This window comes from Crocodylus porosus, unplaced genomic scaffold (assembly GCF_001723895.1).
Source record: "Crocodylus porosus isolate Cpor-Errol unplaced genomic scaffold, CroPor_comp1, whole genome shotgun sequence".
NCBI classification, from domain to species: domain Eukaryota; kingdom Metazoa; phylum Chordata; order Crocodylia; family Crocodylidae; genus Crocodylus; species Crocodylus porosus.
The window spans coordinates 142,104,281-142,118,991 of record NW_017728931.1 but is presented as its reverse complement, the minus strand read 5'-3'; the positions used below and the strand labels follow the sequence as shown (position 1 = coordinate 142,118,991).

Below are 14,711 nucleotides of genomic sequence, written 5' to 3'. Positions count from 1 at the left end.
GAGCACTGCCAGGAGTGACCAGGAATAGCGGTCACAAGCTGGCAGAGGGTAGGTTTAGGCTAGATATCAGGAGGCGCCACTTCACAGTCAGGGCGGCTAGGTCTGGAACCAACTTCCAAGCAAAGTTATGCTGGCTCCTACCCTGGGGGGCTTTAAAAGGAGGCTGGATGAAACCTTGCTGCAGTCATTTGACCCCAGTACTCTTTCCTGCCATGGCAGGGGGTCGGACTAGATGATCTGCTCAGGTCCCTTCCGACCCTAGAAACTATGAAACTAAGCAGCCTCTCTCCCTTCGAGCATGCCTACCTCTCCCCACATCTTGGTGTCATTGGCAAACTTGGACAGCGTGCTTTCCACTCCCTCGTCCAAGTCACTGATGAAGATGTTGAACAGTGTAGGCCCTGGAGAACCCCACTGCCCACATCCCTCCAGGCTGAGTACGACCTGTCCACCACCACTCTCTGGGTGCGCCCCATCAGCCGATTTTTGACCCATCCAACTGTGCAGGCATCAGTGCCACAGTTGCTCAATTTATTAATGAGGATGGGGTGAGAGACAGTGTCAAAGGCCTTCTTAAAGTCCAGAAAGACTACGTCCACAGCAACACCATCATCTAGGGATTTAGTTACCTGGTCATAAAAGACCATCAGGTTGGTCAGGCAGGACCTGCCTTTGATGAACCCATGTTGATTTCCCCTGGGCATGATGTCCCCTGCCAGCCCCCACAGATGTGCTCCTTGATAATTTTTTCAAGGGTTTTCCTCAAGACTGATGCTAGGCTTATGGGCCTATAGTTTCCTGGGTCCTCCTTTCTCCCTTTCATATAAATGGGGACCACATTAGCTAATTTCCAATCTCCAGGCACCTGGCCCATGGACCACGATAGCTTGTACTGCCAGGCCAAGGACACAGCAATGACCCCCACCAGCTCTCACAACACCTGTGGGTGGAGGGCATCAGGGTTCGCAGATTTAAAAATACCCAGCCTTTCCAGAAGATCCCTAACTACATCTGTGCAGACCTGAGGCCTAGTAGTGCTATCCCCAGGATTGCCCCTACCTTTGGTGGGAGAGCTGTCCTGGTCCCCGTCCAAGAAAACAGAGGCAAAGAGCTTGTCAAATATTTCAGCTTTCTCGTCTGTGTAGCCACAAGATTACCATTTGAGTCTAGCAGGGGCCCTGCATTACCTAGTGCCCTCTTCTTACTCCCAATGTATTTGAAGAAGGACTTTTTGTTGTCCTTAATCCTGGTCGCTAGCCTGAGCTCCACCCCTGCCTTGGCCTTCCTAATGGCCCTCCTACACTCACGGGCCAAGGAGTATTCCTCCTTGGTGATAGCCCCTCCCTTCCACCAGGTGTACGCCTCACTTTTGGCTCTCAGGCACTCTCCAATGTTGCTTCCTGCCCTGGCCCCTTGAGGGGAGTTGCGAGTAGGCAAGGCTGGGGCCCAAGCAGATTGGGGCAGCTGTGGCTGCTGTTCCCGGGAGCTCCTGTGACCAGGTCCCTGTGGGGGGCCAGCTCTGCCCTGCTCACAGGGAGGCTGAGCTTGGACCCAGAAGCGCTCCCAAGCCTGGCATCCTGCCTCAGCTAAGCAGTGTCCCCTCACAGAGCCAGCACAGAAGGATGTGGCCCTTCCCAGGGTGACCTGGGATTTTCCAGGGGCATGGGGGTCTCCCATCACTGTGCACACCCCAGGGTAGGCATGAGGACCACCAGCCCCTTGGATTTATGTGTGAGGTGGAGGCGGCTGCTGCTGCATGCTGACCTCTGCGCCTCAAGAGCCACACGTGACGCCATGTGCATGCTGCTGCTGGACAGCCAATGCATGGAAGGCACATGGTGTCGTGCGCCGCTCCCGAGGCAACGGCAGCCGCCTTGCGCACAAACCCAGGGGGTAGATGCTCCCTGTGCCTACTGCAGGGTGTGCACAGTGGCAGGAGCTCTCCTGAGCCCCTGGATGACACACCTGGGGCTCCCACCATCTCCCTCCCCAGGAGCCCATTCAGCCCTGCCTCTGCCCCCAAGGTCTGGAACAGTCTGCCATCAGAGGTGGTTCAAGCACCTACATTGAACACCTTCAAAGGCAAATTGGGTGCTTATCTTGCTGGGATCCTATGACCCCAGCTGACTTCCTGCCCCTTGGGCAGGGGGCTGGACTCGATGATCTCCCGAGGTCCCTTCCAGCCCTAATGTCTATAAAATCTATGAAATCATGGGGGCCTTAATCTGCAACACTCCCACACATCCCTTCCTCCCAACACACCTACCTGCTGGGCACTGCTCCACACGTGGCTGGACTGTGTTCCCAGCTGCCTGCAGCAGGCTGCAGCTGGGTGTCTGTGTGCGTGTGCCATTCCCCCCGGCCTTCCACATACCACTCTCCAGTTTGTCTGCGTACGACTGGTGGGTTTGGGACCTGCTGCTCTATGTTCTCAGGAGAACTTACTCCACGTCACACAATCAGCTACAACTCTAGAAAAAACTTCTTTTCTTTCCAAAAATCAAATGTGCATGCTTTATTTGGGGCAGGGAGTGGTATGTGAGAAGATATGGTATTATTCATTCAACTAGTAACAACCGTAGGTTCGGAAACTGAGTTTCCTGCCTGGGATATTATTATTACTTAAACTTTTACCTGCCTACGACTACTGTGATAGAGTTTTAAGCTCTGTATGTGTATTGCACTTACCTGTGAAGATCTCCTTGGGATTTGTGATGCTTACCTCTTTTCCTTCTGTGTGGAAACTGCAAATTGGCCAACTTGAGTGTAGGCTCATTCGAATACGTCGTGAGCCCTTGTTTCTTGGGAAATGGGAAAGTCATGTTCACCTTGATCTTTTTGGTTCCTTGTCTGTTTCGGTTAGTGTCCACCACCGAAAGCATCTTTAAAGGGGCCCACTTCTTCCTGGTATTCGTTACCATGGCCCTGCTGGATTTTCTCTTATTCTGCTGCAACTTCACATTACTTGCTGGGTTGGTGTTGGCTGTGGTGTCTTCACTCCCTGGGTTCAGTCCTGCCGTGGGCTTAGGTTTTTCAGTTTCAACCCTTATCTCGGCAGCTATGTCTGGAAGAACAGAGTCAGGAGGCAAAACTAAAGACACATCAGCATTGCAAGTCCCAGTCGAGTCACAGCATAAGGGCGGAGGGTTGCCAGCCAAACAGTCAGAAGCTGCAGACATTTCCAAAGTGTAGCTGCCAGGATCACGGAGGTACATCTGCAGCTGAGAAACTACCTGTTTTTGCCACTGGTCAGAAGAATTGAGACATTCAGGCATGTCTGGTGATATGTGAAAACAAGGGGGAAGTTTGTTTTTTTTGCTGGAAGTTGCTGGTGTGTTTTTATCAAGTTTGGCAAACTCCTGGAAGTAATGCTTAATCAGAAGACTGGAGTGGCTGCCTGCACTCAACGGGCACTTTGTGGCTTCAAGATAGGCGTAGCGAAGGCCCGGTAGAATGCAGGAGACTTTTAGAGATAGATTGCTGCTTTTGTTTTCAAGTTTCAAGTCCTGTTTCTGTCCTGGAGAGAAAAAATATTTCGAACATCAATTAAAAAAAAAAAAAAGAACCATTCTCTTTGCTTGGATGGATGCTTGTAACTTAGTGCATCTACATGTGCATTTTATTGAGGAGCTGACTAATTAGCTATGCAGTAAAGCATCGTCATCTACACGTGTCAGTATTTGGGTGTAGTAACGCAACTAACTCTACTGAAAGTTTGGGGCTGTACTATCTTACGGTGAAGTACTTAACTCTGCTGAAATACATATGTAGATGGTGACAGGGGCTGGCTGGGGCACAAGAGTGCTGAAGTACAGGGGCTGCCTGCCACCTAGCTCTTGTACTTTAGCACCCTTGTGCCCCAGCCAGCCCCGACCCTGCCACCTGGAGCCTGGGGCTGACCACCCCCCACCCCCCAGACCCCCTGCCAGCCCAGGGCTGCTCCGCCTCAGCTCAAGCTGCTACAGTCCGGGGTGCACATATAGATGCTGTGCACAAGAGCAGCAGACTCCCGCATGAACTACGCCGGACTTTACAGCACCTTAATGGCACATGTAGATGCACCCACTGTTGCTAGCATTACAGAGATTTATGGAGGTCCAAAGCTGAGGAGGCTCCTTAGAATCAAGTAGGAAATAATGCTCTTCCATTAGCTTCTCCATCAAGGAAGAAATCCAGAAGATTTAGAGTAAAGCATGGAATATTACATATCAAATGCAGTCTGATCCAACTGTCTGAGTGATCCCATGGAATACTGAAAATTTGGGTAATCAAAATTTTGAGTATCTGAATTTTTGTTTCCATGCAAAGGTAAGGTTTAAGGGATGACTTAAAGACGTCCCAAAATAAAGCTGAATGATATGGTTTGTCTGCCTGTTTAGCTGCTGCCCTCAGGATCTGTACTATTTTACTATTCTACTGTAGGCAAAAGAAAAAGTCATTGACATTACTGGAAGGTGATGTTTCTAAGCTAAGACATGCAGTGTCCTTTGCAGAAGGCAAGGAGGGGAGCATGGTATAGGAAGTTGTTAGAGTGCAATGGGATGGTAATAGGAAGCGCCATTATCATAACAATATACTCAGCTGGATGTACTGGGGAATTTGCTCATCTTATTGATGACAAGGTGGGAGGCTACAATAGGGCTATGATTAGGATTTCATCACCCACTGTCTTCAGCCCCAGGGCAACAGAAGTCTCACTGTGGGTGGGGCTCTTTCTTCATCAGTACTTCTGCAAGAACTGGGGTGCCCGTCTCAACCCCTCCTCTCCAATGGATAACTTAAGTCAGACGTGGCTCACAGGTTTTTTCCCCCAGACGCTCAATCTGTGCAATGCATTTCCCTATTGATCCAGCTACAGCCTCTCAACAGCAGCTTGAACCTCTGCAAACGCAAGACTCAATTAATAGATTTCCCTCCCAGCAGGGTGGCTGGTGGCACTCCTTTGCTGCTGCCTTAGGCTGAAGAATGCAGTGGCAAACTTGCTAAAGCCCCGGTGCTTGTGTTAGGCTTGGTCTACACTTCTCACTTTGGCTGCAGCTATAACACCACTGCTGCATGAAGAGCTTCAAAGGCAAGCACATTTGCTCTCAGAGGCCTCAAGTGAGGACACAGCAATTGAGCAAACTCAGCTTCCATCTCTCCCCTCCTCTTCCCTTTTTCATCCTTTGCTCATGCAATTCCCAGCTTGCCTTACTGATCTGACCTGGCCTCTTCTCACAGCCAGGAAAGAACCTAACATGCAATGCTTTTAACCCCGGAGAGGGGAAAGTGCAGTCCTAAGCTGCAAGTCAGATTGAACTGTGCTAACACAGGTCTGCAGATGATTACAATTAACCAGCAACTTACAAGTGAGTCCCATTGAAAGAGACCAACACAATGAAATCTGGATGGTGGATGAAATGTTAAAATCTCAGTGTAACATCACTGAAGAAGATGGGCTCCCAAGGGAGGCGGTGCTCTCCCCTACCTTGGGGGTCTTAAGAGAAGCCTGGATAGATATCTGGCTGGGGTATTATGATCCCAGCACTCATTCCTGCCGAGGGTGGGGGGGGGTGGGGTGTCAGACTTCACGATCTGTTCAGGTCCCTTCTGACCCTAGAAACTATGAAACTATAAGATACAGGCCACCGTTGAAATAATTCCAGAATAGAGATATAATCTAATCTAATATCCGGGATGGCTTGAGCAGGCGGTTGGACTATTTGAGGTCCTGAGGGCCTTTCCAGCTACTTTGTTACAATTCTGTGATCTGATAATAAATACTGTCATTTCCAAAGAGCATCCTTTCTTCCCTTTACTACTGCTGCCACTATCTTCCTTCCTATTGCTCAGGGTTCAAATCACGGACTAACAGCCAACTCCTCCTCATGCTCCTGCAGAATTATTACAACCAGGCCCAGCTGCTGCTTTCCCCACCACACCGCCAAGCTGTGCCCTTTCTACCAGCAGCTAAAATATTCCCTCAGACTCTCACCATTTCCTATTAGTACTACAGCAAAAAAGCATGCCTCCTGCTTTGGGGATGCCCCTGCTGTCCACAGAGCAAAACAGTGCCACTGAAAGGGTGATCCCCATTCATTTGTGCATCTCTTACCTTGCTGTATCCCCCTCAACTCACTCGCTCCCTTCCTCCCTTCTGCCTGCAAGGCACACTCCCAAGAAAAGCCACACTCCCTTTCACATCCTGCCATTAATCTGCTCCAGCCTAAGTCTGGACTCAGTCTCCTGTTGTATTTTCTCCTTTTTGTTCTGCCAGCTGTCTGAGTCACAAAGCCATTTGGTTTCCTTCTCTCCCTTCTGTAGCTCGGCGTTTCCCTCCTCACACCAGTTTCCCAAGCTGCAGTCATCTCTTCCTTTGATAAGCCCATTTCTTCCATGACTCCCAGAACAGAGACTTTCTAGTTAAGTGTAAAAGTAAAATACAAGTGAAATGACCCCTACACTCCCTAGATTTCCCCATGTGTCCTGTCTGCTTTCTAGCTCAGCGGTTCTCAAACAGGGTGCCACAATGTTAGCACTCTTAGGTTCACAAACATGAACTGTGAGATAAATCAGAGATTTCAAATAGAAATCCATGGCTGGGGTCTTTCTGAGTTCTCTGCAACAAAAAAACTGCTCTACTATTTTTCTGTAGGCAAGAAAGAGTAGAAAAGGAAGAGCTGGCATTTTCCAAGGGGTGCCTCGGGTCTATCTACAGGTATCTTGAGTCTATAAAGGCTGACAACCACAGTTCTAGTTTATAAAATATTCAAGGTAGGGATGTTTTCTATGCACTGCGCAGTGCCGTGCACATTGCTGCCATAGGACCAACACAGCAACAAGAACTGAAGGCAGACCCTGCATCGTGTTTTATTGGCTTGAGCTTAGCATGACTCACCTAAACCAAAGCCAAAAATGATATGGGATATCTGACACGACAAGCCAAACAGAGCCGACACCAGCACATAGCACTGGTCCTTAGTTTTATCAGACGCACTCAAGTGGAAATCTGTTTTAGACGTGCCTTAAGAATGGCAGCATTTTTAGGGCTGACATGTTTTCCACATCCTTTCAGCACAGGCTTGGGGGTCAACGTCAACCCCACCTCTGACCCTCTGCCAGCTGTCCCTGATAGCAAGATGGTTTGGGGCACTTATCACACTAAGTTGGGAAGGATGTGGGTGACGTCCTAAGAGGCTGGGATGACTTAATTAAGGAAGTGAGTTGTGGAGAGCCTCTTACTTCTGTGACGGGCTGTGAAGGGTGAAGTAGATAGCACACAGCCCAGGGAGGATAACACAGGACACGAGGAGATTCTGCTGAAGTTATAACATAGCCCTAGAGCCAACGGAGTTCTTCTCAAGTGAGATGCTCCTATGAGGGGGGTGGAGCTGTAACATTTCTCCCACAAGGATGAGTTGCGAGACCAGGGAAGATTTTCAAGGGAAAGAAAATCTGTAATACATCTTTTAAAGTCCTAAATGTGATTAAATAGGCTGGACACATAGGCTGCATGCCCTAAATATGTAGGATCCTATTTCTTCAGTAGGATACAGAAAGTATTTCTAGATCTGATGGGTAATGAGATGTCAGCAAATCTAAACAGCAATGCTATTCTAAGCCTAAGGCAGCTGGTGTCACTTTAGGCTGAAACTCTGTATTACGGGAGAAAGAGAAGCTCAGTTTTTGAGAGTGAAGCTGCTCAAAAGCAATTCCTGATGTGCTGAACTAATGAGAAGGCTACAGGTGAGGCAGCAAAAATATGGATCCCAAATACATAATGGAACTTGAATGCCATACAACAAGGAATATGAATGCCACCACTGTATATGGGATGGAGTGCACCCTCAACAAGTTTGCAGATGAAACCCCAAGCAGGAGGGACTAGTAGGTATGCTGGAGGGTTGGACTAGGATTCAAAGAGACCAAGACAAATTGAAGGATTCGACCAAAAGAAATCTCATGACATTCAGTAAGAACTTGTGTAAAGTCCTGCACTTAGGACAGAGCAGTCCTGCGTACCCATACAGACTGAGGACTGACTGGCTAAGCAGCAGCTTTGCAGAAAAGAAACAGTGGACAAGAAGCTAAACAGGAGCTAGCAGTGTGCCTTCTTGCCAAGAAGGCTAACAGCATCCTGGGCTGCATTGGTAGAAGCGCTGCCAGCAGATTGAGGGAAGTGATTCTTCCTCTCTATTCAGCATTGGGGAGGCCACATCTGGAGTCATGTCCAGTTTTGGGCCCCCCACTACAGAAAGGATGTGGACAAAATGGAGAGAGTCCAGTGGAGGGCAACAAGAATGGTTGGGGGCTGGGGGACAGAACTTGTGAGAAGAGGCTGAGAGAACTGGGCTTATTTTCTCTGCAGAAGAAAAGACTAAGGGGAGATTTAATAGCAGCCTTCAACTTCCTGAAGGGGGGTTGAAAAGAGAATGGAGCTGGACCATTCTTAGTGGGGGCAAATGACAGGACAAGGAGCAATTGGCTCAAGTTGCAGTGAGGGAAGTTCAGGTTGGATATTAGGAAAATCCTTCTCACTACGAGGGTGGTGAAGCGCTGGAAAAGGTTACCCAGAGTGGTGGTGGAGTCTCTATCCTTGGGGGTTTTTAAGACCTGGCTAGACAAAGCCTTGGCTGGGATGATCTAGTTGGGGATGATCTTGCTTTGAGCAGGTAGTTGGACTAGATGTGACCTCCGGAGGTCCCTGCTAGCCCCCATTTTCTACGATTCTATATATAATATGGTGTAAACGTATTACACAAAATGTTATGTGTATATAACACGGAGGTGAAATTATTTCATGATTTGTGCGCACTCAACTTTGCAACCTTTATTCTATTTAACTAATTATTATTTTTATCATCCTCAGTCTTGGAGAAGAAAAGACTAAAGTGGGATTTGATAACAATCTTCAAATACCTGAAAGGTGGCTATATGGTGGACGGAAATAGACTATTCTTTGTAATCTCAGGGGACAGGACAAGATGCAATGGTCTTAAGTGGCAACAAGACTAATTTAGGTTGAAGTTTGGGAAGAGCTCTCTCACTAAGAGAGTAGCTAAACACTGGAACAGGTTACCTAAAGAGGTTGTGGAATATCCATACATGGATGTTCATAAAAGCAGATTAGACAAATACTTGACTGGGATGGCTTAGTCAAGGATGATCCCACCTTGAGCAGTGGATTGGACTACCTGTAACATCCTGAGGTCCCTTCCAGCCTTACTGTTGTATGATTCTAGCACCTCTCTTTTAGGCATGGAATACAGGTCAATATTATAAACCCAAGCAGCAATGAATTTAAGTAGTACTTTACCCATCAAAGCTCTTGGATTTAACTCTCGCTTCTTAGTGAAAGTGTCCAGCAAAAATCTACAGCTAAGCAATTCCTTTTAATTGCACTGGCATTCATGATTTAGATGGCTAAACCAATGCCCCTTTATGCCTCAAACAGGAATTGGATAAATCAAAATACAATATTTTTAGCAAGTTGAATATTTTCATCTATATAACAGTTGCAAACAAAGCAGCCCTACCTGTTACATATGTTGATCTAGATGAAGTGAAGAGAAACAAGGCAAGGAGACTGATGGGCTCATCAGGATCAAAAGCTGCTAAAAGAAAAAAGAGATGTAGTGGGTTTTTCAATAAAAATAGGGGGGGAGGGGCAGTATCCTAGAATTTAAACAACCAAATTCTCCATTAAAGATTTCTCCCTTGTTACACTCTTACCTTCATCCCTCGTTAATGCCGAGGAGGAGAGTAAGAAAAGAAACCCTTGATCATGCAGGTGTTTGATGATCACCTAGAACAAACAGCCATGATATTACAGTGAGGGGTTTTTTTTGTTTGTTTCTTTCACTTCCTTTCATCCCCCCAAAAATTAATCTAATCTCTTCTTACAATATTTCTTAATAGCATTATTTTATCAAAATGTATTTAGTAGACAAACAAATGACAATCGCATTAGGCCCCTTGTTCTAAAAGTCTTTGAGGATGTTAATGGAAAATCTCAAGTAGGAAAAGGTTCCCTAATAAAAAAATAAAGACAAGAACAAAACTGTTTTACAGCCTGCAAAAAATTATTCTGATTGTTTCACCAAACAAAACCAGAAATGACATTTTAAATACATTTTTTAACTTATGAATATGAAACACAGAAAGGAGAGAACCCCTTTGCAGTAGCTTCCTAATGTTTCAACACTTTTCATTATTTGATTTCTAAGCCAACTAATATTTATAATGATAAATCATAATGGTTTTGAAGTGGTTTAGGAAAAGAACGAAAGCCGTATTTGCTACAACAGAAGAGTGAAAGCTTAGTTTATCCAAGAAAGTGATGTCATTTTTCAGCATTACAAAAGACCCGGAGCAACAACAAGTGGGAAAACCAGACTGCTGTTAAGTATCCAAGTTTTAAAAAGGCACAGTGACCTCGGTGCAGCTGGCTTTCGCACAGTGACAGGGATCCCCTGAGATGCTTTCATTTTCACTTCTAGGCTGCATGAAGTGCATTGCCCCGCACACAGTTGAAAGTGAAACAATGAGGCCGGTAAAATTACTTTCACTTTCCATTATATACCAGGGAATGCAAACCATCAAAATTAACTAACAGAAATTCAAATCAGAAGTAACAGAGCAGAGTGGGGCAAAGCGTGTCGTCTCCCCCTTGAAAAAAAGGAAACGGAAAAGAATTTGCAGTCCAACGTGACTGGTGTTTGAAGCTGCAGGAACACCTGTTCTCTTATCATTTGCATTCAGTTTACAAGCTGGAGGGGACATTGCTGTGGCACCTTCACCTCAGGGGCTCCTCTAAGTTTTCAACCTATGTTCAGGCCCTAAATTTAACCACCAATGCATTCAGTCTCTGACAGCAATAAGAAGGGGCTGCAGATCCTCAACTGGTGAAAGCATGCCTCACTTGAAGCCGATTTATACCAGGCTCCCTTGCTCATGAGTCAAGGAACTCCATTTAGAGAAAGTGACTGGCAGGAAAACCCAAAACGGGGTGGAGGAACCCCAGAAAGACATAAATGCCAGGTCAGTAACCAAAAATGACAGTACTAACTTAGAGAGCAGAATGTCTTACTGTGGCACTCTGGAGATCAGGCTAGGGGGAGAGAGAGCGTGCACCTGGAGCTCTGTCAAAAGCCTCTGCAGAAGACATGGTCCAGGATTACATACCACAGTAGAGGGGAGATTTCCCTTTAGAAGATGGATTGGTCTTTACAGCTTCAGAACTCAGGAAGGACTGGCAGCTTTGTGAGGATATGTGCCAAATATCTGTCTGGACCACAGCTACCGTGGGGGTATAAAGGAGAACTCTAAAGACAAGGCACCTAATCAATGGCCAGTCATTTTTTTAAATCAGTTTCCACCAGCCTAATCTATAAATATCCTCACTGTCCAAGGAAAACTAATGTATGTGCTTTTAAAAACCCAGTTGAATTCTACTTTATAAAACAATCCCAGCTGGGCACAGATCTAGACAGGCTCTACCTTGAATGCTGCTTTCTATTCAGGGGTATAGGTTGTAGCTATGTGGGTCTAAGGACATAGGCAGACAAGGTTCTTTGGGTAAATCTGATCTCTTTCATTAAACCAACTCAAATAGCTGGAAAAAATATTCTTTGCAAGCTTTTGGCTATAAACACCCTTCGTCAGGCTGAGGAAGCATCTGCAGTTGGTGTGTAGAAGATGGAAAAGCATCCAGGAAGAGCACACCTCAACTGCAGATGCTTCCTCAGCCTGACAACAGGTATTTATACCTGAAGGCTTGCAAAGAAGAACTGTTTCCAACTATTTGAGTTGGTCTAATAAAAGGTATTCTATTCAAGGTAGGGTATTTCATTTAGGCTGAAAACCAGTTTGCAGTTTAAAATCTGTAATCTGTTGTCACCATCAACAGTTTCTGTAAAGAGCAACTCCTGCTAGACTGATATCATTGTTTTAAGAGGCAGTTCGCAGCTACTTCTCAGAGCTAAGCCACACAGACTCTTATTCACATTATTTAGGGACAGACCTGGAAATGCTTCTCCCAAAGCTAAGGATCTGTGTTCAATTAATAAAGCCCATTTTCTCTTGAAAGAAAATTTCTTAAAGTTCTTACCAACTCTTTTTCCTTTAAAGTTTCTAATAAGTGATCCATTTTTTGGTGATCTTTGTTTGATATTTCCACTTCAAACAAACTGAAGTAAATGCCTTGATAACAGACTGGGGAGAAAACACAGATTATGCATTTAAAAGCAAACTTAAATGAACACAGGACATACAAAGAGTAAAAAAATTAGCATGGCTTTTAAGTAATCAATCAATGAAATTCTTTTTTCATAGATTGTTAGGGGCTGGAAGGGACCTTGCACATCATTGGGTCTAGCTTCCCTTGTACTTTAAGACAAAAAGTAAGACAAAATTAAATAAATAAATGAATTTGGAAGTAAAAAAAATTGACAGATTTCTTAAGCTGTTACACAAATTCACGACAGGGACAATCCATTGCTATCACCATTTTAAGAGGAAGTGTGCAGTCAAAACACTGCAACCAGCAAAACCAACATAATATATTTAGATTTGACTTTGCAGAAGTGTGTACAACACATGGTGTTTTTATAACAGACCCATGAATGCTGCTCCTACCACCAAGGCTTCTTTCTTATCTTGGATTATACAGTAAAGTGAAATCTCTGGTGATCTAACTCCTACCAAAGTCCACAGCAAAACTTCCCTTTGAAATCAATATTTCTTTCTCTGATCAGGCATAGGTGGCATTGTATTCTACAATTCTTTTCACCACATCCATGCAGTCAAAATTCCACATCAAAAGAGACCAACAGATTAAAACTGGGCATGTCTACACATGCATTTACTGATTGGTAAGTTACTGAGCAGTAAGTGGCTTTTATGCTGACATCTACACGTGCAGGCGTTACAGTGCAGTTTTGCTGTGCGTGGACTGATGTGGGACTAAAGTTAGCCCTGCATCAGTCCACACAAACAGGGTTACTGTGCAGTAAGGTGGCTGCACATATCTTACTGCACACTAAATGCCCGGGTACATCATGCAGGTAGCAAATTTACGCCCAAGTCGGTGTAAGTCACCATAGTTACTGCACAGTATGAGAACACACATGTAGATGTGTGCCTATACTATACTGCACAGTAATTTTCAGTTGGTGTGTAGTAATATAAGTCACTGCACAGCAACGGTGTATGTGTAGACGCACCCACCGGAAAGAAACCTGAACCCTCATGTTCCTCCCCACCAGTGGATCAGAGAGAAATAGTGTATCCATGTGCACTTTTATACATAATGAGTGGTAAAATGACTAGAAGCGTGGATCTTTCCATGGGTGGATCTAGAATTTTGAAAAGGGGGAAGGAGGGTGCAGATGGTGTGATCCATCATCAAATGTAACAGCACGTTTTTTCCAGTTAAACAGAAACTAGAGGCTTTACTGGGAGCCCAGGGTTATAGATTCACAGATGTAGGGTTGGAAGGGACCTAAGTAGATCTTCAAGTCCAACCCCTTGCCCTGGGCAGGAGAGAATACTGGGCTTATATGACCCCAGCTAGGTAATTATCAAGCCTCCTTTTAAAGACTCCTAAGATAGAAGCCAGCACCACTTCCCTTGGAAGTTGGTTCCAGATCCTAGCCACCCTGACTGTGAAGTAGTGCCTTCTAATGTCCAGCTTGAACCTACTCTCAAACAACTTATGGCCATTTATGGTGCTTGGGTGAACGGGGTCTCTCCCATTCCCCGCTGGTAAGTTTATAGACGGCCACTAGGTACCCTTTCAGCCTTCTCTTATGAAGGCTGAACAGGTTCAGGTCCCGTAGCCTCTCCTTGTAGGGTTTGCCCTGCTGCCCCTGATCATGTGAGTAGCCCACCTCTGGACCCTCTCAATGCTGGCCACATCCCTCCTAAAGTGTAGTGCCCAGAACTGGACACAGTACTCCAACAGCGGCCTGACCAGTGCTGCATAGAGGGGGAGTATCACCTCCTTGGCCCTGCTTGTGATGCATCTGTGGATGTATGACAAGGTGCAGTTGGCCTTACTGACCGCATCCTCACATTGGCAGCCCATGTTCATGTTGGAATTGATAATGACTCCAAGATCTCTTTCTGCCACTGTGCTTTCGAGAAGGGAGTTCCCCAGCCTATGCTGGGGGCTCAAGATTATATTATGCATCTTAAAATGGAAGGAAAAACAAATGCAACTTAATTGGAATATGCATTAATGTGCTATATCATGTACTGTGCACAAGAAAACACAACAAAGTAGGCAAATGTAATCAAAGGATATTGTTTCATTAGTTTTATAGTCATTAGAATAAAATGTGTATTTCCTTTCCAGATTCATAAAACAAAATCTAGCCTTCTTGAGCATCTTGATAGTGCATGCATATTTTTACAGAAACATTATTTCCATACCTGAGTAAACATTCACCTGAGTTATCATTTCCACCTGTGAGTTAAATATTTTTAGCTAAAGTTAAAAATAGTCTGCAGAACTGTGAAGTAGGAGCTGGATTACTGAGAGGAGCCAATAGACAGTACAACTGCCAAAGAAAGGCAAACTTGATTAGTGGAACATTGAGACCACTAAAAAGGAGAGAAGGTCATAAACACCTGTGGAATGAAGAGTTTAGAAGGAAATCAGCTAGATGACAATAAGCCATGAAGTCAATGGACTCCCTCATGGCTGCCTGAATAGAAATGTCACTACCTCT

The 14,711-nt window shown here is 45.4% G+C and overlaps 1 protein-coding gene across 3 annotated transcripts in view; it reads right to left on the bottom strand.

Moving 5' to 3' along the window:
• The window catches only part of FAM208B (family with sequence similarity 208 member B), a 42,397-nt gene that overhangs the window by 26,632 nt on the left and 1,054 nt on the right, over positions 1-14,711 (bottom strand). For 2 of the 3 annotated variants that reach the window (XM_019543789.1, XM_019543791.1), the window contains exons 2-5: positions 12,089-12,192; positions 9,712-9,784; positions 9,516-9,593; positions 2,723-3,517 (exon numbers count right to left, since the gene is read on the bottom strand). In XM_019543789.1, coding sequence (XP_019399334.1) covers positions 2,723-3,517; positions 9,516-9,593; positions 9,712-9,784; positions 12,089-12,192 — 1,050 coding nt within the window. The remainder of the gene's footprint in view (positions 1-2,722; positions 3,518-9,515; positions 9,594-9,711; positions 9,785-12,088; positions 12,193-14,711) is intronic. The other variant, XM_019543790.1, reaches the window with a different exon arrangement.